The sequence below is a fragment of the Polyodon spathula genome, chromosome 40 (genome assembly GCF_017654505.1).
Source record: "Polyodon spathula isolate WHYD16114869_AA chromosome 40, ASM1765450v1, whole genome shotgun sequence".
In the NCBI taxonomy this organism is placed as follows: Eukaryota; Metazoa; Chordata; class Actinopteri; order Acipenseriformes; family Polyodontidae; genus Polyodon; species Polyodon spathula.
The window spans coordinates 1763728-1785979 of NC_054573.1; the positions used below are offsets into that span (position 1 = coordinate 1763728).

General features: G+C 41.4%; 1 protein-coding gene across 6 annotated transcripts; it reads left to right on the plus strand.

Moving 5' to 3' along the window:
• Positions 1-1100: 1100 nt before the first annotated feature.
• On the plus strand, positions 1101-22252 carry LOC121304963 (neuroblast differentiation-associated protein AHNAK-like). 6 transcript variants are annotated; one of them, XM_041236420.1, is made up of 8 exons: positions 1101-1210; positions 1748-1836; positions 8427-8482; positions 9125-9234; positions 10278-10394; positions 10676-10841; positions 13750-13934; positions 14353-22252. In XM_041236420.1, the coding sequence occupies exons 5-8, from the start codon at positions 10362-10364 to the stop codon at positions 21643-21645; spliced, it is 7677 nt and encodes a 2558-aa protein (XP_041092354.1). In that variant the 5' UTR covers positions 1101-1210; positions 1748-1836; positions 8427-8482; positions 9125-9234; positions 10278-10361; the 3' UTR covers positions 21646-22252. The 6 variants fall into 6 exon arrangements, with proteins under 6 accessions (XP_041092354.1, XP_041092351.1, XP_041092352.1 ...); XM_041236417.1 differs by having other exon boundaries at positions 9145-9234; XM_041236418.1 differs by lacking the exon at positions 1748-1836.

Genomic DNA, 22252 nt, shown 5'->3' on the forward strand with positions numbered 1-22252 from the left:
AAGTCGTGAGGTTTATTTAGTTTATAATCGAGTATGTTGTGTAAATTCTTGTATCTGTCACACAGTGTTTGTACATCCGTGAACTAGACTGTGCCAATGTTGTCTGGACAGCAATAGGTTTTTAAAGGGTACAGATACTTTGTCTTTTTATTTCTTTTAATTTTAGTTTTGGCACAGTATTCCAATCCCAGTTCCCTTTTCTACAATTTCCTATTCCCTTTCAGGGCACAGTCCTTGCTAAGGTATATGCCGCAGGCTTGATCAGGTTACCTGACCGGTTCATTAAGTTGTGAGCAGTATTTGTTTGCTCAATAAAGCCTTTGTTGTAAAGTGATTTGGAATAGGAATTTGAATTGATTGAAAGGGAATTGGGATTAGAAATTGAATTTTTGTCTTTAGTTAGTGGTTTTTGTTTATGTGAAGTGTGTTGGGACAGCTCCAGCTAATGCTAGATAAGTCAAAATTGGTGTCGCCTATATTTTTTTTAATGTATTTTAAAACAGCAACACAGTGGCAGTAATTCCTGATGTCCTTGGCTCACTGAATTGTGCTGATGAGTGAAGTGCGACCCTGTATTGCGATCCCCTCTCCCTGCCAAGCCTACGCAGTGCCAAAGCTCCCCTTGCCAGAGCTAAATCTAAGCTTTTGTATCCTGATAGTACATCATAATAGCAACATGAGCTAATTAAAAAGAAATCCACTGTCTAGACATCTGGTGTTTAAAATAAAATATACTGACAGATCTGAAAGTTTACTGTTAATTCGTGTGAATTGAATTGCCTGTATTCATTCCATGTTTCTTAGTGGCACGTGATGTTGATTGCATGTATAAGGCATGCATTCATACCCTCTTTCTCGCCTACCAGGGGATTGTGAGAAGTGTTAATTAGAAACAAATTTCTTTAAAGGCATTAATAACACCTGAAAGTGGGGTAAAAAGCCTAATGCAACACCAGTAGCAGGTACAGTACAGTTAAATCACACACACAGTCACCAACAAACTCCCAGAGTCCCCTGTTTTCAGAGTGGGCAGTGACCAATAGGACTCCGCTCCCCTCCCCTTGCCTGCACTGAAGTCTAGTTTCTCATAGTTTCCTTTCCAGCACTCCTTAGATTTGGTAGACGGGAGAGGGGAAAGCAGCAGGCTTCACTGGGCTAGGGACACTGCAGCTACCGTCCTGAGAGCTGATCTTAAACCAACACACGGAGGGTAAGCTTTAATAAAACAGGCAGCATTCTTCAGGGGCAAAACACAACACTGGAATTTGGGTAAGAGCCTCGCTGATCTCATGCACAAACTTGTTAGGATTTCTCAGAACCTTGGATTTGGTTTGTCAAAGTTGACCACAGTGGTGCATTGATTCCATCTCTTTACAGGGGTCTCTTTGAAGGCTGCTATTGCCAGTACTGCAGTGATAAGTGTGTGTATAAAATAATATATCTGACTCTTTAGGTGATAAAGGACAGCATTCACTTATTTTGCTACATTGTTATTTTGCACATTCCTAAGTTCTGTCATTTATTAATTAATATATAACTTTGTGTGTGTGTGTGTGTATATATATATATATATATATATATATATATATATATATATAAATTGGCTCCACTGTGGCTCCACTCCAAAGGAGGGGGCTTAGAATGCTGTTTTGAAGTATAATATTTGAAAGGCTGTTCTAAATGTAGATTCTATTTAAAGCTGAATAATATTAGAGTCTAATGAGGTTGTCTTTCAATGTAATTCTAGTGGGGAAATAGCGTTTTATATATAAAACGACATACAAGAGGAAGCGCCCTCCCTATGACAAACTCCATATCAACACCGGCCCGCCAGAGGTATTTAACAAAGGGGACTGACCCAAAATAATGCATTGGTAATTTTGTGAATTTCTATTGTATGATGGTACACAAAGTATAAATAATAATAATAATAATAAGACGGCCGGTTCATATTATTTGAAATACATGTGGAATTAATAATGAGTTATGCATTATCAAATGGCAATTGTAACATTTCCATATGCCGCTAAAGCACCATGTCATTAGCACATGCAATGTTGCAGTGGGGTCTTATATAGTCTTGCAGGTCTTCATAGCCTTTGGACCTTTTACATTTAAACTTTGCGAACAGCTGCTGTGCAAGCCATGTGACCCCCTCATTGCTTTTGATGTAGCTTGTTGCAGTGGTTAGAATTCCAAGCCAGTGTGGAACAGGCAGTTTGTTTACAAGGCTATGCTGTCCACAGACTACATGGGCATTGTGTGCTTCTCTGCCTGCTGTTAGCTCTCTGTACAAATGAATGGGGCTCTATGGAGGGAGAGTGGAATAGTTCAGCATATTTCCATCAGATAGATGTGATAGTGTCTTTTCCCGATGCTTGAAGTGCAAATGGTCGAACTGAACTTCTACACCCCTCTACAGTGATGTTTATATTTAGCACATCACAAGCATAATTCACACAGCTTTAAGAATGTTTTATGAAGTATGTTTCTAAACATTAATGTAGGTTAGTGAAGGAGAATAAACTAATTCATAAACTCCCTAAAACAGTTGACCAAAGGTTGCATGCAGTGATAATATATAGCTTTATTCTGTGTTGATCGTTGGTTTTCATAGGGGAAAATATATATGCATCAAAACATTTGAATATATATTTATTTAGCTGCAAACAGGTTCAAATGTCTGCTTAGCTAAAACTAGTAGTGTGCAAACAATGGGAGAATGTATTTTTGTTTGTGTGTTCGTTTTGGCGCTGGCTATATCTGATACCCTGTGGTGTGGAGCTTGTTAGTTTCTTGTGTGCTGTGAAGCTAAAGCCTACACACATTCCTTGTTGCATTCCTAATACATTATTTCTGCATTCCTCCTGAATCCTTTAGATTTGTAGAATCAAAATGACCAAAGCAAGTAGATTTATTTAGTGTATTCTTTGTCAGTAGCTCAAAGTTGATCAGTCCTTTGTACTGTAGTGCATTAACTTGCTCATTTTGCTTAAGTTAAAAGAATCCCTTTGGCATTTATTTGGAATCCTGTTCAAATCACAAAAGATGAAAGTAATGCTGACTTGAATGCGTTTTGAATTTTGAACTGTGAATGTACACGAGTCTCATGGTTGATAACTTCAGTCAACTAGAGTCCATTTTAAGCAGACATATGGAAGGAACGTGCTGTAAGCAGTCCCGCTAGTGTTCTCAACACGTGGCGGTGGATCATAGCAATGTAAGCTAAATTTATGTTGTTGTTTTACCTGACCATACATTGGGGAAATGAATCCTGAAAGATAGCCTTCTGAAAATTGTTATGGGCTTCTGTCTATTTTTCACAAACTCAAATTAGATTTTTCTTTTGTTTATTACGGTTCATGAAGAAAAAAGTGGGATTATTTGTCTGATTCCTAGTTTTGTGCATTTCGCAAACTTTGCACTGCAGCAAAGCAAATCTGAGTGTGTCTGTCTGTGCAGCATACTTTAGTGATGGCTAAAATGCTGTTTACTCTAGCGAGGATACAGGAATGTACCTCAGAGAGGGCCAGATCGGGGAATGCAATGTCTTGAATCATGCAGATCTCAGAACTGGAGCTGAAAAAGGCAGAGTGGTGATGATTAGTCAAGATAGCTGCTGTGTCCTGATCGCTCAATTGTGGCATGACTTCCTTGTGTCTTTGAAGCATTCTGTAGTACATAGACTAAGTGCAACAAGGCACTTTGAAAGTGTGATGGATTTCATCCGTAACGATTAAAAACACGATAGTAACTCATTTTTAAAAAGAAAAAAAAATGACAAACACCTTTCTCAGCGCCATTAATGAAGACTTTTAGTTGAGACGTTTGCGATTGTCTGTCTGTGTGTGAGTGTCTCTGCGTTGGAGTGTTGTCAGGGAAACATTTGAACAAGTTGGCAACAGACTGGAGAGAGGAGGGCCCTAATCTCTAAAATAGGAACTTGCTGAACATTGCGAAGATAGAATGCAAAGGCCTGGTGATGAGCTATAGATAGAACTGATCACACTGTAAAACACCCACCTCAAGGCTCTTCTGTCGTGGATTCTGGCCTTCTAGCCTGCGGATAGGTGAGGGGGAGCCAAATACCATGAACTACCCACTATTTTAATTATCCGTTCAGCCAATCGGAGGCCGGCAGCTTATTGGGATGACCAATCAGAATGCACCGTGATTCCAGCATCTTTGGAGTTGCAATCTCCTGCACATTACAATATTACAGTATGCTCTCGTCTGTCAATAACTTGTTTTCTCAAGAGAGTAGAATTATGTACAAATTAGTGGGCACAGCGTGGCTCTAAGTTTGATTTAATTCAACCAGGCCTTCAAATCAAAAGGTGAACTTATAGGTAGTCAAGCAGACATGTCCATTTTTGTATTGGTTTAACCCAAACCTTCATTATAAGGCAGATGTTTTTCAGTTATAATGCAACAGTTATCTTTTTATTGTTGCAGCATTGTCTTGAATTTGAATACATTTTTTCCTGCATCCTCGTAAATCAATATCATTTGAAATCTGCCCTTCATTTCGATTTGTTGATTTTTGTCAGGTGGTGTGTACCGCTATTCTGGTGAAGACGTCTGTGTTTATCAATAATAAGAAGAATTGGAACATGTATTTTAGAGACTAATTGCTGTCATTGTTTGTCTGCTTTTATTTGAAGCCAATTTAATTCACGAGCAGAGAGTGACTTTATTTTAAGTCATGTGTTGCCAGTGTGAGCAGCTCATTTTAACAGAATACTGTTCATTACAATGTTGATCAACGGCGCGTTGGAATTGATTAAAAGGGAATGGGGAATTGGAAATAGATTTTAAAAAAGTGCTGGAAATAGAATTGGAATTGAAAATCAGGAATTGACCCAAACCCTGCTTGCAACTGTTTGAACGGCAAGTGTACAGTAGCGTGCGTTTCAGGAGTACACTGCCGTTTCATTTGTTCCAGCTTGTGGAACGGTGGATTCTCTCAGCCAGCCAGCCTGACCGTCTGCAGCTGTTGAACACTTTGCACAGAAGGGGAAAGAGTCTCTTAATTATTGTTACTGAACTGGACCCTATCTGTAGTGCAGCTTCATAGTCTCCAACTTCTGAATCGCAAGCCCCACAAACCAAAGACAATCCTCCTATCTAATGAGATGGTATACACTCTGATTTGCAGCAGTAGCTTTTCAGTGTTCTAGGCTAAGGGGCAATGGTAGGGGGCTGGTAGAGGACTACAGCAGTGGTAACATTTTCTTATCATGACACACCAATGGCATCGCAATTGTATGAAGAACCAATTCACAATGGTATCATCGAAGCACCCTGCATTAGTGCCCTATCAATGCTGAGGACCATTGCTAAAGCATTGCTGATGACGCTGGGGTTGTGTTTAAATTCCTGGCAATGCTGCAGTTTGCTAGTAGATCTGCTAGGGTCATACTCATCTAGGGCATTGCAGGAATTGGATCTGTAATGGGATTTTTGCACTTTTCTGTGGGGAGACTCATTTAGCATTGGGGGATCAGTTGTTTCCCTGGGGTCACCCCTAAAAATAAGTGATTTGGTGAAACCCACTGCTGTAAAAGGGGTAGATGCATGACACTATACCAAGGTCCTTTTCAGAATCTTCTTCTCTACCCCTATACTTTCCATTCAAAATGAAATGCATTTGCCACAGGTCTGCCCAGTTACCGAGACCCAGCGTTCTGAGACGCCCTGGTTCCAGAACCACAGACAAAACTCAAACAAAGGTGATCTGCAACAGAATGTGTTAACAGGAGATGCCAGAGGGGAGGTTTGAGGATATCGTAAGGAAACAGACTCCAAAGGGAGACAAACAGATGTTGCTCACTGTGACTTTAAAACTCTCAGGCAAACAGAGTAGGACACAGGCACTGTTTCCTTTACATTATCCCTTGTGGCAGACTGGAGCTGTCAAGCCACCAGGATGCCACTGCAGAGGATACAAGACCTTCCCAAACCAGGGCAGTATGCAGGACAGCTGGTAACAGCACTGGCAACAACACAGCCCGGGTATAATACTTACAGAATAAGTTGTTTTATAAAACAAATTATCCTGCACTGTGCAGTTTAGACATAATTGATAAGGCATTCAAAAAAAAGATACACTAACTCTTATAAAAGTTTTCCATAGGGAAAGCATGGTAATGCATAGGTAAGCATTGTAAAGGGGCGGTAAAGCATAAGAATAGACATGACAAGTCAGCGTAAACTATGGTAAATGTATTGTATAACCATGGAAAGAGCATACACAAGTACTGTGGTAAACCTTTATAAGGGTTGAAGGACCGAACAGCCTCTTCTTCTTCCCAAACTTGCAAGGAGAATGGTGATAATGTTAATAACAAAGGGAGACGTTGATTTCCACTCATTCGAAGAGGGTCTTGATGATCTGGCGGGTTAATCTTCTTTCTTGTCCTGGATACAGTACAGTGCAACTGCTGCCTACGGAATATTTTAAGGAAGCCTGCGGAATTGTAGACCTTTCCAGGAATGTTTGCAATGCCAGAGAGGGCTTTGCAAGTTATTGTTTTCCTATGAAGAAGGGGGTTGAAAACACCGACCGCTGACATTTAGCAAGCAGCTTGGTTAACGCTGTGGCGTGGGAACGGAGTGTCGGACTATACTAACGTTTTATTATTATTTGGTATTTGTGCAAATGTTTCAGAATTCACGACAATAACAGAAATTATGGCTAGAACATTTCTTGCAGTTTTCCGAGAGCAGGACAGTGGGTTATTGTTTGGGAGAAACCGCGATAAGCATGTGGAAGCTGACATTTATAAATAAATAAATAAATAACTATAATGCATAGGCTTACTAGTCACTTGTGCTGTGTAAGCACCCCTTATAAATTCCAAAATCTATCTGTCAGTAAGTGTGTCGGTATGAAAATGTGTGATTGATACATTACTTCAGTGATCTTTTAGCATGCTATTTTTTTTTTTTTTTTACCGTACCCCTCCTCACAGGGATCAGGCAGGTAGTGTCCCCTGTGATTTGCAAGTTTCAGAAAATGCAAGCAGATTGGGAGTACAGTGGCTTAGAGTTGCCAAGGAATGTGAGAGACTGCTAATTTGAGCTTTCTAATTCTGGGATGGATAATTACACACGTGGAAGAAGTTTAGAAAAAAGTACCAAATAATAAAGAAACGGCAGCAACTTCAGTTTATTCCATGTTTTGTGTTCCCTCATCTTAAGAGGGCAAACATTTGAAGACGCTTTTTTGTGAATGGAGAAAATTGTTCAAAAATTGCTTTGCAATAAAAAGCTGGTGAACATGTTGTATTTAATTGCAACAGTCAATTTGTTTCAAACTATACTAGCTTTTGGAGGAGGCTTGTGGCTCTCTGTATAAGTGAACCAGAGGTCCCTTTCCATGCAGATCATTGCTTCGGTTGGTGTAGTGACTCTTCCAATTGGGATTCCTCCCTCGGAGCTCCTAAACATGCAGATGTGGGAACGGCCCGTGCCAGGACTGTGGTTCAGCTATACTAAGGAACGGCCTCAATTCACAACAGAGAGCTGCTCACCTAATTCCTTCAGAACCAGGACTGCAAAACAGAGAGAGAGAGAGAGAGAATAGTTTTTATACACTTGCTGGATCCTGTGATTATAGCTATTATGGGATGTCTACTTTTTTTTATTAGGGTCGGTTGGGTAAAATTCTTGTTTTTTACTTTCAATTCCTTTTTAAAATCAATTCCAATTCTTTTTCAATCAATTTTAAGTTCCAATTCCTAATCAATCCATTCTAATTTCCAACACCTTTTTAAAATGAATTCTAAGTTCCAATTCCTTTTAAATCAATTCAAACACATCATTGATCACTATTGCAATTAGCAGTTGAGCAATCCCAACTAAAACTATCAATTCAAATTCCTTCAAAGGAATTGGAATTGGGGAATGTATTTTAAAAATTGGAAATGTAATTGAAAAATAGGAACTGACCCCAACATTGATTCAGGTCCAGGATTTTAAAAAGCAAACAGTTAGTGGCTGCTTCAGCTCAGAGTCTGGTTTCAGTAGAATCAGTTATGCAGCGGGCTGTGCCGAGTTGTCAATGGGAGGCTTTATGTCATTTGTTTATGGAATCTGTGTAATGTCCTGGAACCCCAGTGGCAGTGAATGACAGAGAGATTTCACCACCTTTAGCATTCTTTATGCAAACGCAAATGTGATCCAGACAGATCCTCTAATTCAGATCATTGAGGGGCTTGTAAATAGAGATTTGTAGAAATACAAAACTTAAGATTTTACCCTTTGCATGGTATTAACTTAACTTTTCCTTCCTTCCTTCCTTTCTGCCGTCGACAGAGGTCACATGACCAGTCTCGCCTCTCGCCTCTTTCCCTGGTTGTTTTTCTAAGAATTATTATTTTTTCTTTTGTTATTTATATGATTCCTCCTTGTTCTTCCTGCAGGCGGTGACAGAGAATCGAAGGAAAGTCATGTTTTTATCAAGGGCCGGGAATCTTTGGTGAGTTGTTGCCAGACAGTCTCCTATTTCCTCTTCGGATTTCCACAGGAGTTTTACGCCATGAGAAACTCAAGTGGGGACTAAGAACCTTTTAAGTGCTCTGATGAAGGCACTGACTAGAGGACCAGTTTACACAGGGTGTGCTTCAAGTTTACAGACCAATCAAGATGCTGCTGTTCCTCTTGCTCTTCTAAGTGCTGTTTTGGTCACACTTTTAAGGCTGCAAGTTCATAATGAATTCCAGTTGAATCCCACAGGAACACTTATATGTACACAGTATATCTCTGAGTTCTGAAGTAATTCATTTTAAATTCAGACCCTGTTAATTCATGTGGATTTAATTACCTGTATTTATTCCACATTGCTTTTGTAAGAAATTATGTTGATCACGTGTGAGGCCTGCATTCATAGGTAAGTATTTTTCTGTAACGGACTTGGGGTTTGTCAACTAGACTTCAAAGTGTTTTTTTTCCTAGAAAGCAGACTGTTGGATTTTTCTAACAACACTTCCCTTTGGTGTAACTTAGACTCCAGATTTGCCTTAGGAAAGCTGATTTGTTTTTCCCCGCTTTCCCTCTTTTTCCCTGTTTTTCCCTTTCTCCCCATGTATTCCCTGTTTTTCCCGTTTCCTTGTCGCTGAAGTGCCCTGTCTGTCTTCGCAGGCTGGTGAGGTAAAGGATACAGAGCGAGTTGCCCACTCAGGGAGCCCTGCACCCGTCACTCGAGAGGAACCAGAGAGTCCAGAGAGAGTGGTGAGGACGTGCAGCAGGGAGATGCAGCTTTTATGTATCACAAAAAATGGGTTTGATTTGAGGGATTTGGTTGGCATAACAAATTATTCAGTCCTGTGATGGACAGGCTCATAAGGCAGAAGTTTGTACTGTTACAAACGTTGATACATTTTTTGTGTAACGCAGATGTATATATGTGTGTGTGTGTGTGTGTGTGTGTGTGTGTAGATATATATATATATATATATATATATATATATATATATATATATATATATATATATATATATATAGTCCAAAAATCACTCAATTTAGTGCTAGATTTATAAATATTAAAACAAACAAAAAACTGAGTCAATGACAAAGTTTCAACGAGAAGTCTTTTTCAATGTTTTTCTTCAAACGTTTGTCATTTCATTAATTTTGTTTTTTTTAGTATTATGTACTATAGATATAATGTTTGCATTTGTATATATATTGCATATATATATATATATATATATATATATATATATATATATATATATATATATATATATATATATATGAGAGAGAGAGAGAGAGAGAGAGAGAGATAGTGTGGCAGGGCAGAGCACTGCCTGTAAATAGTGGTGTGTGTTTTGGTGGTGGTTGGCAGGGATGGGGTTAATTCCTATCCCTGCCAAATACATGTGAGAATGGGGCGGTTCCCAATTAGCACCAATTAGGTATACAGATATGGGATATAGATATACAGATAGCTAGATTTGCATGTTGACGTATAGGCCCATATTTTCAAAGCGTTTCCTCCGTTCTTTAATTTAAAAAAATAAATAAAAATAATGTAAATGTTACAAAATGAAAAACCAAAACCCCCTGAAACTTAACGTACAGACCAGGGGTCTCTAAACCTGGTCCTGGAGAGCTACAGTCTTCAGCAGGATCGGGGCTCTCCAGACCAGGGCTGGAGATCCCTGATACAGACCTTAGTTGTCTAGTCCTAGTTTGCTAGTCCTAGTTTGTCCAGGTAGTATGCATGTTACTGGCATGCATGTTAATAATATCCTGCCTTCAATAACCTCCAGGTCCAGAAGGAGAAACTCCATTCAGAGTTGAAGCAGGTCTTAAATCTGAAAAAAAGCCTTCGAAAACAAACATCACCGAGAAGCATGGACACGCCAGCGGAGATCAACGTAACACAGGTGAGGAAAGAAAAAGCATTACCAATGTGGCCTTATGTTTCAAAGACCATGCCACCTTAGCATGTTAAACGCCACCTCATGCTATTTTTTTTATAATGTATCGTTTAATAAGAATAGTGCTCCAGTATAGCTAATTGCTATGTCCTTTTTTATGTGCTACGGCCCCCCAGAAACCACCTTGCGGCCCCCTCCGGGCTCTAGACCCCCCCCCCCCCCCCCCCCAGTTTGAGAACCCCAATCCTGCAGTATATGTGTTAACTTGTGCCTGCTTGTGTGTCCAGCAGAAGGAGGAGGGGAAGCTGTCCGAGCTGGTGGAAGTGGTGGTGGAGACGGAGCCCGAGACGGGAGCCACTGGTTTCAGCGTATCTGGAGGAGGCAACAAGGGGATCTTCGTGAAGGACGTGCTCAAAGACTCACCGGCCGCCAAAGCCCTGAGCCTCAGAGAAGGTAACTGCTTACAGAATGGAACAGTTCAGTCAGAAAACCCATGCGATACATTAAAACAGACAACGCCTATGGCCAACATTTAAGATCGAGACACACGAAACTATATGAACATAATTTAGATCTTTTATTTAACATCACGTAATCAAAGAAATGATACTGGAAGCCATAATAGTAGTACGGTAGCTAATGCTGGATTTTTAAACATCACAAAGTTTTGTCAGTTTGCCATTTTGTCATACGGAAAACTACAAAGAGGCATGTAATACAATATGTTAACGTAATTCTGTTCAGCAGATTGCATTCAACTCTATGAAGCAAAGTTAGATAGAATTCTATAGAGTGCTGCAAAACTGTTGGTCATAGCTGTAGACAACGCTACTACATTCTTTGGCCTTTGGCCTTGCCCTTCGAGAGGCTTACTATAGGGAAGCCATGGACAGGGGGGCAGGATAGCTGCCCTCCCCCGTTAGCAAAACCTAAAAAAAGCAGATGAAGGCTGGGGAGGAGGAGGAGAATGTAGTGGATGTAAGATATAAATCCTTTCCTTGCAGATCATTGGACGTGCTGTTTTTCCAAAGACACATAAGATACTAGATATTAGATTGACGATTTGATCTGGTCGTTGGAAGCACCTAAAATAGGCTTGATGTTTTTGTGATTCGATCTGAGGTTAAAGGAGCTCCCAGGCAGAACCTCGGCTTGGCTATTGGATCTCTTACGACCACCCAGCTAGCTGCCGGCCCTTTGATTAGACAGCACTTCCCTTTCATTGTCACACAAATTAGTCAGGAATGTGATTGTCCAGTAACGTTTTTGCAACAGGAAAGGACTGATTAGCCTTGCAAACGTTTTGCTGAAAACGTTCCCAGAGGATTTAACATGCAGATACTAAAAACAAATGTGTACACGCCAGGGTGGAAACTCCAAACTCCACAACAATGACTTCTGTGAGAGATCATCAAAAAACATTTAGTTTCACGTTCCCTAATACTGGGATGTTTGAGTTCAATGTAGGAGCCACACAACTTTTAGAAGTGGAGAATCCAGTCAGCTATGTCTGTATGGTTCTACTAGAGGTTATTAAGGACTGTGTAGTATTTTGGTTTATTAAATAATCATGGTTTTAAAAGCTGCCTTGTGATTCGTTAAACCATCATCACATGACCTATTTTAGCACTAAGTCCTTATAGTAACAGTACATATCCATGACAACAGTATAATATACTTTATATATAGTATAATAACCCTTACACATACTATTTAGACCCTATTTGCTATATTTCCCCTTATCTCCAGTCCATGTTTGTGCTTTATGGAAACACTATAGTAATCATATAACAAATGTCATAGATTTGCTATGCGATTTCATATTATGTGTGCTATAGCATTGATAGCTAAATATAAATACTATTTTTTTAAGGATCATATGTGGACATTTTTAGCGTAAAGTGAACAGAAACGACCAAAAAAATGTAATTGCCTTCAGTGTGGCTCCCGCCAGTTAATTGCGACAAACTGAATTCAGCCTTTGTTGTATTGCATTCCATTGGAAGTTTGCCTGCTAATCTTGTAAGCCCAGGGCAGCATGGGAAGAGACAGAAAAACAGTTTATAATAGGACAGTGAGAGACAGCATTGGGTGCAGGAGAGTGTTATTGAACTGAAAGCCCATAGACAGCCATTGGAAAGCACAGTGGGGAATTCAGTGTTATCTGAGAGCGATGTGCTGGTCCGACAGCTTTAGACAAGCCCACAAGAGATTAAGCATTTATCCAAATTTCTTTGTCAGCATATTTTTTATTAACATACATGAAACATTATAGATAGTACACACATAATAATAACCTGTGGCATTAATACGACATTTAAAGGTGCAGGTCCATTATTATTATTTTTTTAGCTGTTAGGAGTTCACGCTAAACCATGCTAATTGAATAAGTCCATTTCCATCCTGTGCTTCAGGGCCATTTTTTCCTTATCATTGTGTGGTGCAGAGTTCATGTTCAATTAGATTCCTGCTTTTCAGAACACATTTCCGGGTAGAACCCCATTTAACACATGCTGTGCCGTCAGGCTTTGTTACTGAAACTTTTGAAGTGGTTGAAAGAGTCTGGTATTTCCTTTGAAATGAACATTCTGTCCATCACAGAAAGCACTCAGATTATTAGAAGAAAAACAAATGTTCTCTGTAGACTAAGGTGGTGGCAGTAACTATCTGGAAAAGCATTGTACAGTATCATCGTGTGAATAGGGGCATGGGATTCTACTTGGATAGACACTGTACAGTTACTACTCTTTTACTCATGGCCCTTTCTTTTATTCTCGACCAGAAGCACATCATATTGGCTTGCATAAACCCTAAGGCGAAATGCATATTACGAATTAAGTTGTTATGCTACGCAACACCATGATCGTTCCGCTATTGTAAGATGTACACATCTCAAAACCTTGGACAGCTATGGCCAAAAGTTTAGCATCACATATAATTTTATGATTGAGACATAATTAAAATGGTATTGAAAAAAGTCTACCAAAAGCTGTAGTAGTTGTACAGTTTTTCATGTTAGATTTTGAAATGTGAAATTTTTCTATTTTTGTCATTTATTTAAGTATAGGAGAAACTACAATGCGGTGTGCAATTCATTATGTTAACGTGACATCTATTCAGCAGGTTTCAGTCGACTTTATGAAGCAGCATTTGTTAATTCTATAGGGTGATAGAAAACTTTTGGCCAGAGCTGTAGATGATATTCTATAGATGTTCCCTTCAATAGTCCTGTGTACACACACATCGGCACAATTATACAGCCAGTGAACGGATAAAAAGCACAAGCCTTTTCTTGAGGTTGATCGTTGGTCTCTAACCTCATTTCCCTGACTGCCTGCTTTTCATTTTTGGGTTCTTGCAGGAGATCAGCTGCTCAGCGCCAGAGTCTACTTCGAGAATGTGAAGTACGAAGACGCTCTGAAGATCCTACAGTGTGCTGAAAACTACAAGGTGTCCTACTTACTGAAGCGCACTGTCCCTGGAGCCAACATCAGCATGTCCCCAAGCAAAGACATTAAGGGACCCAAAGCCAAGCTGCCTAAACTGGTAAATGCACTTTCCATTCTAAATACTGTATACTGTGAATCGTGTTGACAAATCAAAAAATAGATAAAATACAAATATTTTTGTGTTTAACAGACTTTCATGGGTACAGTCTTCATTTTAGTGATTTCTAATAAGTTGTAGGGTGTCTCTTATTCAAGCACAGTTTGAGCAGCTTGGCTCTGAGGTCTTCGTGCCCAAACTGCTTGAGATAACAATAAGAGACAGCCCCCACGCGACATTATTGAATTTATTATTCTTCTGGCAAGAAATTGAAGACAGAAGTAAAACTGAGTACGAATCAGGCAGGTTTAAATTTCAGTTCACAGAGAAGTTAATTTAATTTGGAGAAATGATTAAGATGATCAAATTCTTTGTTGAGTCTGAAGGGTTTAATGAAAGGTGTCCCGTTTACTTTCAGAGTGTTAAGAGCATCACACCCATGAAGAAAAAGAAAAAGAAGGGCAAGGCCAATGTAAAGCTCAGTGGTGACACATCCCTTTCAGCAGAGACAGAGTTTAATGTAGAGGGAACACCGGCCAAGCTGGAACTGAGTCCAGTTGACGTTGAGTTTGCTTTTCCTAAATTCTCCAAGCTCAGAAAGACAGGGAAAGCAGCCACAGGTGGTGACATGAGCCTGACTGGTTTAGAAGCACAATCCAGTGCAGCGATCCCATGGCGGAAGAAGCGAAGGATCAAATTCCCGAGGATGAGAGTCAAAGATGCTGCCATGGCTCAAGTTGACGTGAGCGGGGAGACACCGGAGAGATCAAAAAGCAAAGTAGAGCTGGGTGTTCCAGAAGCTAAACTCAAGACCAAAGAAAAGTCATCAAAGTTTGGGATCTTCTTCCAGAAAACCAAGAAAGCCAAAGCAGACGTGAGCCTGCCGAAAGTTGATGTCGATATAAAATCCCCAGAGGCCAAGTTTAAACCCCCCAAAGTAGAGTTTGATATAGGTATGCCAATTGGGAAAGCTGACATCACAGTACCTAAACCAGAGCTGGAAGGCAAAGAAGAAATCAAATTTAAACCACCCAAACTTGAACTTGATTTTGGGTTGCCATCAGGGAAAGTAGAAGTTCCAGAAGAAAATGTCAAAGGGCCGGCCAAAGACGAAATTAGATTACCTAAAGTGGGACTAGATATCAACTTGCCAACTGGGAAGGCTGACGTCCCAAAGCCAGAACTGAGTGTGAAAGGTCCCAAGGTGGATATCAAAGGAGACATTGAAGCCCCAGAGGGCAAAGTGAAAGGAGAAGGTTTTAAAATCAAGATGCCCAAATTTGGGATCTCCTCAACATCTGACCTTGAGGGTCCTGCAGTAGAAGGGGACCTCGATGTGGACGGTCCAGAAGGCAAGTTAAAGATGCCTAAAGTGAAACTCCCCAAAATAGGGATTTCTCTCCCCTCAGGTGAATTTGAAAGTGGTGTTTCCGCACCCAGGGGTGAGGTGGACATAGAGGGTCCAGAGGGGAAACATAAAGGCGGACCAAAGATGCCATCAATAAACATTGCAGCCCCCAAAGTAGATATAGATTTCAGTTTGCCAAAGGGGAAAGGTGAGATGGAAGCAGAATGGAAGATGCCAGCAGCTGAGGGAACCGCAGAAGCTGGCATGAAGGGCCCCGGTGTTGAGATAAAAATGCCCAAAGTGTCACTTCCGAAATTCGGGGGCTCTGGAGTGACGGATGATACTGATGCTAAAGTGTCTGCTCCGAAAACGGAAGTCAAGGTAGGGAAAATGGAAGTGGAGTCTCCTGATCTTAAAGTTAAAGGACCCAAGATGAAGATGCCGTCATTTGAAATTTCTTTACCGAAAATGAAAGGGGACGGTTCTCTACCTGAAACCGAGATCCTTGATGATAGTGCAGAAGGAAAGATTAAGCTGCCTAAAATGCCTTCCATAGACATTTCATTGCCTGTCCCAGATTTAGACTTAAGCCTTCCAAAGGGTAAAGGAACTGGACCTGGAGCAGAAATAAAAGGTGATATTGAAATAGAGGGACCCTCAGCTAAGGGGCCAATGATAAGCATGCCTAAAATTGACCTTTCCCTACCAAAAATGAAATCACCAGCGGCTGAAATGGATATCTCTGGAATGGAAGTAGAAGGCGTCGATGTTAAGGGAGGAAAAATAACCGTGCCGAAAATGGACCTTTCCCTTCCAAAAATGAAACCCCCCAAAGTAGAATGGGATGTCCATGGAATTGAAGTTGAAGATCCCTCAGCTAAAGGGATGAAGATAAGTATGCCTAAAATTGACCTTTCCCTACCAAAAATGAAATCAGCAGAAGCAGAGTTGGATATTCACGGAATGGACATAGAAGGCTCTGGATTTAAGGGAGGAAAAATAACTGTGCCAAAAATTGACCTTTCCTTACCAAAAATTAAATTTCCTGAGGGGGACGTTTCAGTGCCAGAAGGTAAAATAAAGGTGAAAGGGCCCAAAGTAGAAGGTGATGAGACAGATGCAAGACTTAGTATGCCATCTGTCAAAATGCCAGCTATTGATATTGATATGCCAAAGATAGAACTTGATTTAGGCATCCCGAAGACTGACGCACATGTGGAGGGGGGTGGAAAAGTTCCTGAGCATTCTGGAGCTGGAGGAAGGTTTGAAGGGCCTGACATCCACCTGAAAATGCCCCATATTTCTCTACCGAAATTTGGGATCAAGGACAGTGAAGCCGATGTTGATCTTGACTTGAAAGGACAGGTCAAATCCCCAAAAGCTAAAGCTGAAATCAAAGCAACAGATATTGGAGATGCCAAAGTGAAAGGGTCTGGAATAACAATGCCCTCATTCGGGGTTACTTTTAGCAAAGGCAAAGAAGCCGATATTGATGTTAAAGCACTCAAAGGGAAGATAGACCTCAGTAGCCCAGAACCTCCAAAAGCCAAAGCTGAATTAAAAGGGCCTGACTTTGAAGCTGAAGGTACAGATGCTAAGCTAAAACTCCCGACTGTCAAGATGCCATCATTTGATATTTCTGTCCCAAAACTGTCGGATGTTCATTTTGACATTAAAATGCCAAAGGGTAAGGCTGAAGCATCTGTTGAAGGAGACATCAGCAGTCAGCCACCAAGTGCCAAAGCTCCTGACATTGAGATTAAAATGCCAAAGCTTCCCACGTTCGGGAAAGGAACGGGTGAGGTTGAGATTGAAGCCCCAGAGATTGATGTTGACGGTCCAGATGGAAAACTAACAGGACCTAAGCTGAAGATGCCTAAATTTGGTATTTCTTTCCCCAAAGGCAAATCTGGAGAAGATGGTCTTGAAGGTGAGCTAGATGTTTCTAGACCAACCTTGAAAGGGGATGTTAAAGCGCCTGAAGTCAAGGTCAAGACTCCCAAAGGGAAGTTTGAAGTTACAGGACCTGATGTGGATATAGAGACGAAAGGCAGAAAAGTCAAGTTGCCCACTGTGAAACTTCCCTCTGTTGACATCTCCTCCCCAAAAGTGGACATCGACTTTGGTTTGCCCAAAACAAAGGGGGATGACAAGGAGCAGATTGGACTGCTTAAGGCTGAAGGAGATAGGCCATCCTCAGGAACGAGTTTTGATGTCCCGGATGTGTCCATGAAAATGCCAAAGTTCTCCCTTCCCAAATTTGGGGGCAAGGTAAAGGCAGGAGCTGTTGATCTAGAGGGTCCCAAAGCAAAGGTTAAAGTTACCCCTCCAAAAATAGAGTCCGATGTTGATGGGAAGGCAAAAGGGAAAGAAGGGAAGATGAAGATGCCAAGAATGAAAATGCCTTCTTTTGGCATGTCCAAGAAAGAAGGTGAAATTACAGTCAGCGGCCCAGAGATTGATACCAAGCTGAAAAAAGGAAAAGTGGAAATCAAGAGACCTGAAGTCGAGCTGGAAGGTCTAGAGGGTAAAGCAAAAACACCGAAAATTAAATTCCCTAAATTTAAAATGTCTTCACCGAAAGGCAAAGGGCCAGAAGCTGAAGCCAAAGTAGATACTGCGATTAGTGGGAAAGGTGGCTTTGAAGCACCAGATGTGACACTCAAAATGCCTAAGATTTCAATGCCGAAATTCGGAACAAAAGATGCCGATATTGATTTTAGTGCAGCAGGTGCTGACTTGGAAAGCAAAGGAAAGATCAAAATGCCATCCCTTGAAATTTCCCTGCCAGCTGTAAAGCAACCAGAGGGGGAAGTGTTGTTACCGAAAGCAGAGGTAGATGTCTCTGAAGCAGACATCAAAGGATATGAAGGTGATCTGAAGATCCCCAAAATGCCAACCATTAGCATCTCAGCCCCCAAAATTGAACTTGATATAAGCTTGCCTAAAGCCAAAGCAGATACAGACATACAGTCTGATACAGACATCAAGGCTAAAAGTGACAGAGGCATTGAGGGACCTGATTTCAAGTTGAAAATGCCTAAGGTAAGCTTGCCCACTTTTGGCATATCTGGGTCCAAGGAAACGGACATTGAACTGGAGACGAGAGGAACCAAACCAGACATCTCCAAAAGGGCAGAGATCAAAACACCAGAGCTTCATATCTCCAAACCAAAAGTTTCTATAGATACACCAGACTATGACATTGAGGGTGGAGAGGGCAAGTTGAAGATGCCCAAAATCAAAATGCCAAAAGTGGACATATCCTTACCGAAGGGCAAAACAGGAGAAGCAGACATGTCTCTTACAGAAGGCGAGGAACCTGGGTTTGATGGAGAAGGCAAAGTTAAATTGCCATCAATAGGACTCCCAAAGTTCTCTAGTCCCACGGTGAAGGCTCCGGAACTTGACCTTGAATTCAATTTAGGTAAACCCAAACATGAGACTGAGATCGCTGGCCCGCACATAAAGGGGCCAAAGATTGAAGGTACAGGTCCCCATGGTGATACAGAAGGAGAGTTTAAAATGAAATTGTCAAAAATTAAGATGCCCAAAGTAGAAATATCAGGTCCAGAGCTCAAAGGTGCTCATGGTGAGATTGATGCAGGTCTTCCAAAGACTGAGAAAGAGAAAGTGAAAATTGAGATTAAGCCTCCAAAAATAGAAGGGAGCCTTGATGTTTCTAGCAAGGAAATAAAGGGGCCAAAGGTTAAAGGTACAAAGTTTAAAATCGGGATGCCGAAAAGAAAAGTGGAAGTAGATCCTGGATTAGAAGCCGATTTGAAAAAGCCTGACATTGATGTAAAAGGAGCAGGAGGAAGATTTAAAATGAAAATGCCAAAATTCAGCCTGACCAAGGGCAAGGTTGAAGTTCCTGAGTTGGAAACCGATGTTGCCATTGAAGGAGGGGACAGCAGGTTCAAAATGCCCCAAATTGCTTTACCAGATGTGGGCTTTTCTTCTTCCAAAGGGACAGATGCTGATGCAGAGGTAGATGTATCTCTTCCCAAGGCAGAATTAGATTTGAAAAAAGATGTCAAAGTTAAGGGTCCCAAAGCAGAAGGGAAAATGAAAGTTGATGCTCCAGAATTAGAAGGCCCAGAAGGTCACCTTAAAATGCCCAAGTTTAAGATGCCTTCAATTGGAATTTCAGTATCCAAAGAACGAGGAGAAGGGGAGAGTGAATTCATTGCCGAAGGTAAAGACTTAGAAGATAAATCAAAGAAGCATCATTTTAAAATGCCTGGTGTGGAAATCTCAGCCCCCAAAGTCAAAGCAGATGAACAAGATAGTGAGCTTGAGCTTGTCCTTCCAGAGGACGATGAGGGAATAAAGCTGAAAATGCCAAAGATCTCAATGCCCTCTGTTGGTTTCTCTGACTCTAAGGACAAAGAGGCATCTGTAGAGCTGATTACCGCAGAAGGTGAAGGGAAAGGAGACATTTTTAAAATCAAGATGCCCAAGTTTGGGATCTCTTCAAAAACATTTGACCTCGAGAGTCCTGCAGTGGAAGGGGACCTCGATGTGGATGGGTCAGAAGGCAAGCTGAAGATGCCTAAAGTGAAACTCCCCAAAATAGGGATCTCGCTCTCCTCAGATGAATTTGAAGGTGATGTTTCCACACCCAGAGATGAGGTGGACATAGAGGATCCAGAGGAGAAACATAAAGGTGGACTAAAGATGCCATCAATAAACATTGAAGCCCCCAAAGTAGATATAGATTTCAGTTTGCCAAAGGGGAAAGGTGAAGTAGATTTGAAGATGCAACCAGCTGAGGGAACCTCAGAAGCTGCCATGAAGGGCCCCAGTCTTGAGATAAAAATGCCCAAAGTAGCACTTCCGAAATTCGGGGGACAAGGAGCCATGGGGGATGCTGAAGATCTCCCAAAAGGGGTTGGCGTAGGTGGCAAAGTGAAAGTTGATGGTAAAGACCCAAAAGTTGACATTAAGGCACCAAAAGTAGAGATCAAAGCACCAAAAGTCAACATAAAAGAGGTGGAAGCAGGCAGTCTAGAATTGGACCCAGATAAGAAGTCAAAAGTTAAAATTCCAAAGTTTGGATTTGATTTGCCCAAACTCACTGAACCTCAAGCAGATATTGAAGTTTCAGCACCAGATACCAAAATTAAAGTTAAAAAACCTGAAATCAAAGGCAAGGGCAGTGAAGTGCCTTCTAAATCAAAGAAGATTGATGGTGAATATGAAGGTCCCAAGATGCCCAAGGTCAAAAAAGCTGTGTTTGTTTTTGTTAAACCTAAAACCAACGGATCTTCTACCAGTGTTTCGGAAGGTGAGGTGAGTGTGGATTCTGCTGAGGCTAAAATCAGAATGCCCAAGATTAAAATGAAGCCAACATTTGGAAAGTCTCACTCCAAGTTGAAAGGGCTGGAAGTGAATGGAGAAGCTGACGGGGATGAGGGAGAAGGAGAGGGGAAATCAAAATCAGGCAAAATCAAGATGCCCAAGGTAACCTTCTCTCCAGGGAAAACTGGTTCTTTTGACGTCACTCTGAACGGATCGGGCGGAAAGAAAGGCGAGGGATCTGGACCTCATGTCAATGGGGAGAGTGATCCCACATTCCAGAATGGATCCCAGGAAGACAAAGCCAAATTCGGGAAGCTCAAGCTGCCAAAGATCGAGTTCTCTTCTCCATATACCAAAGAGGCCGAGGGGGATGCTGAAATGAGCATGAAACTGGTCAAAACAGAGGAGATATCTGGAGCCGATGGCGAAGGCAAAGGGATGAAGTTCAAGTCTCCCAAAATAACCTTTCCCAGCTTTAAAAAGAAGGGAAAAGGTGAAGAGGAGAAGCCTGGCGCTTTGGTTTCTTCCAATGCCAGGACTGAAATGGCTTTGCTGGAATCGGGAGACAAGAAAACCACAGAGTCCTCCTCCAAACTTAAACTCTCTATAGGCTTTGTCTCAGGCAGATCCAGGGAGGAGTACGCAGAGGAGAGCAACTCATCAGCTGCTCGCGGTGAATCAGACAGAGTGCCCACTCTCAGGGGTGTCCAAGGAGTCGAAGAGGACACCAGCAAGCGAAAAACAGAAGGCAAAGAGAAGTCCCCCAAGTTTAGGCTACCCAAGTTCTCCCTCAGCCCCAAGTCCAAGGGGGTCCTTGAAATCTCGTCGGAAGGGTCACCACAGGGAAGCAGGGATTCGTTGCAGCAAACGAGAGATGTCGCATCCTCTGGGGGTTTCAAGATCCAGATGCCCAGCCTTGGGTTCAAAATGAGCCAGGAAGTACACACCTCTGAAGAACAGATCATGACCGCAGAAGAGGAGGGCGGTGTGGTGGCGGGGTCTAAAATGCTGAAGCACAGAGCAACAGAATCAGTGGCTGAGAGATCCACAACCATTTAACAACATCGAACTGTAGACAACATGAACTCCGTTCATCCCCTTCGTTATAAAAGTTAACACCTTATTATTCATCTTTGCTTGCTCAGTTCTGATTGTTGGTTATGCTTAAGCAGTCAACCAACTCTGAAGAAATCTACTACCAGGACTTGTAGGACGTTTGTTACAGAGTCGTACAGCAATGGACCTCCAGAACCTGTTGCATAGACCCATCAGATACAGTCATGTTGATTCTAAGGTCTTCACGGTGGTCATGCTTATGAATTGTATCCCACGGTTGAAAACAAGGGACAGGTCTAATGTAGCACTGACAAGTATGACAACAGGTTTAAGTGCTTTGCTTGGACAATCAGTGGATGCTAGAAGATGCCATGAGTACATTTCTGTCTAGCGAGTTTCACCAAGCCAATACAAAGAGTTGACTGAAATGGGCTTGCTTCTTTAGCCTGTGTGGTCCTTGTTGAATGGGCTTTTATAAACGCCTGCTAACATGCATCTAATATCATTGTCTACTGTTACATTTGCTGTATTAAGCTGCAGTGCTATATACTAGAATGCCTTATAATGTGACTCTGCCTTGGGACGACACTAAAATATATTTGGATTCAAA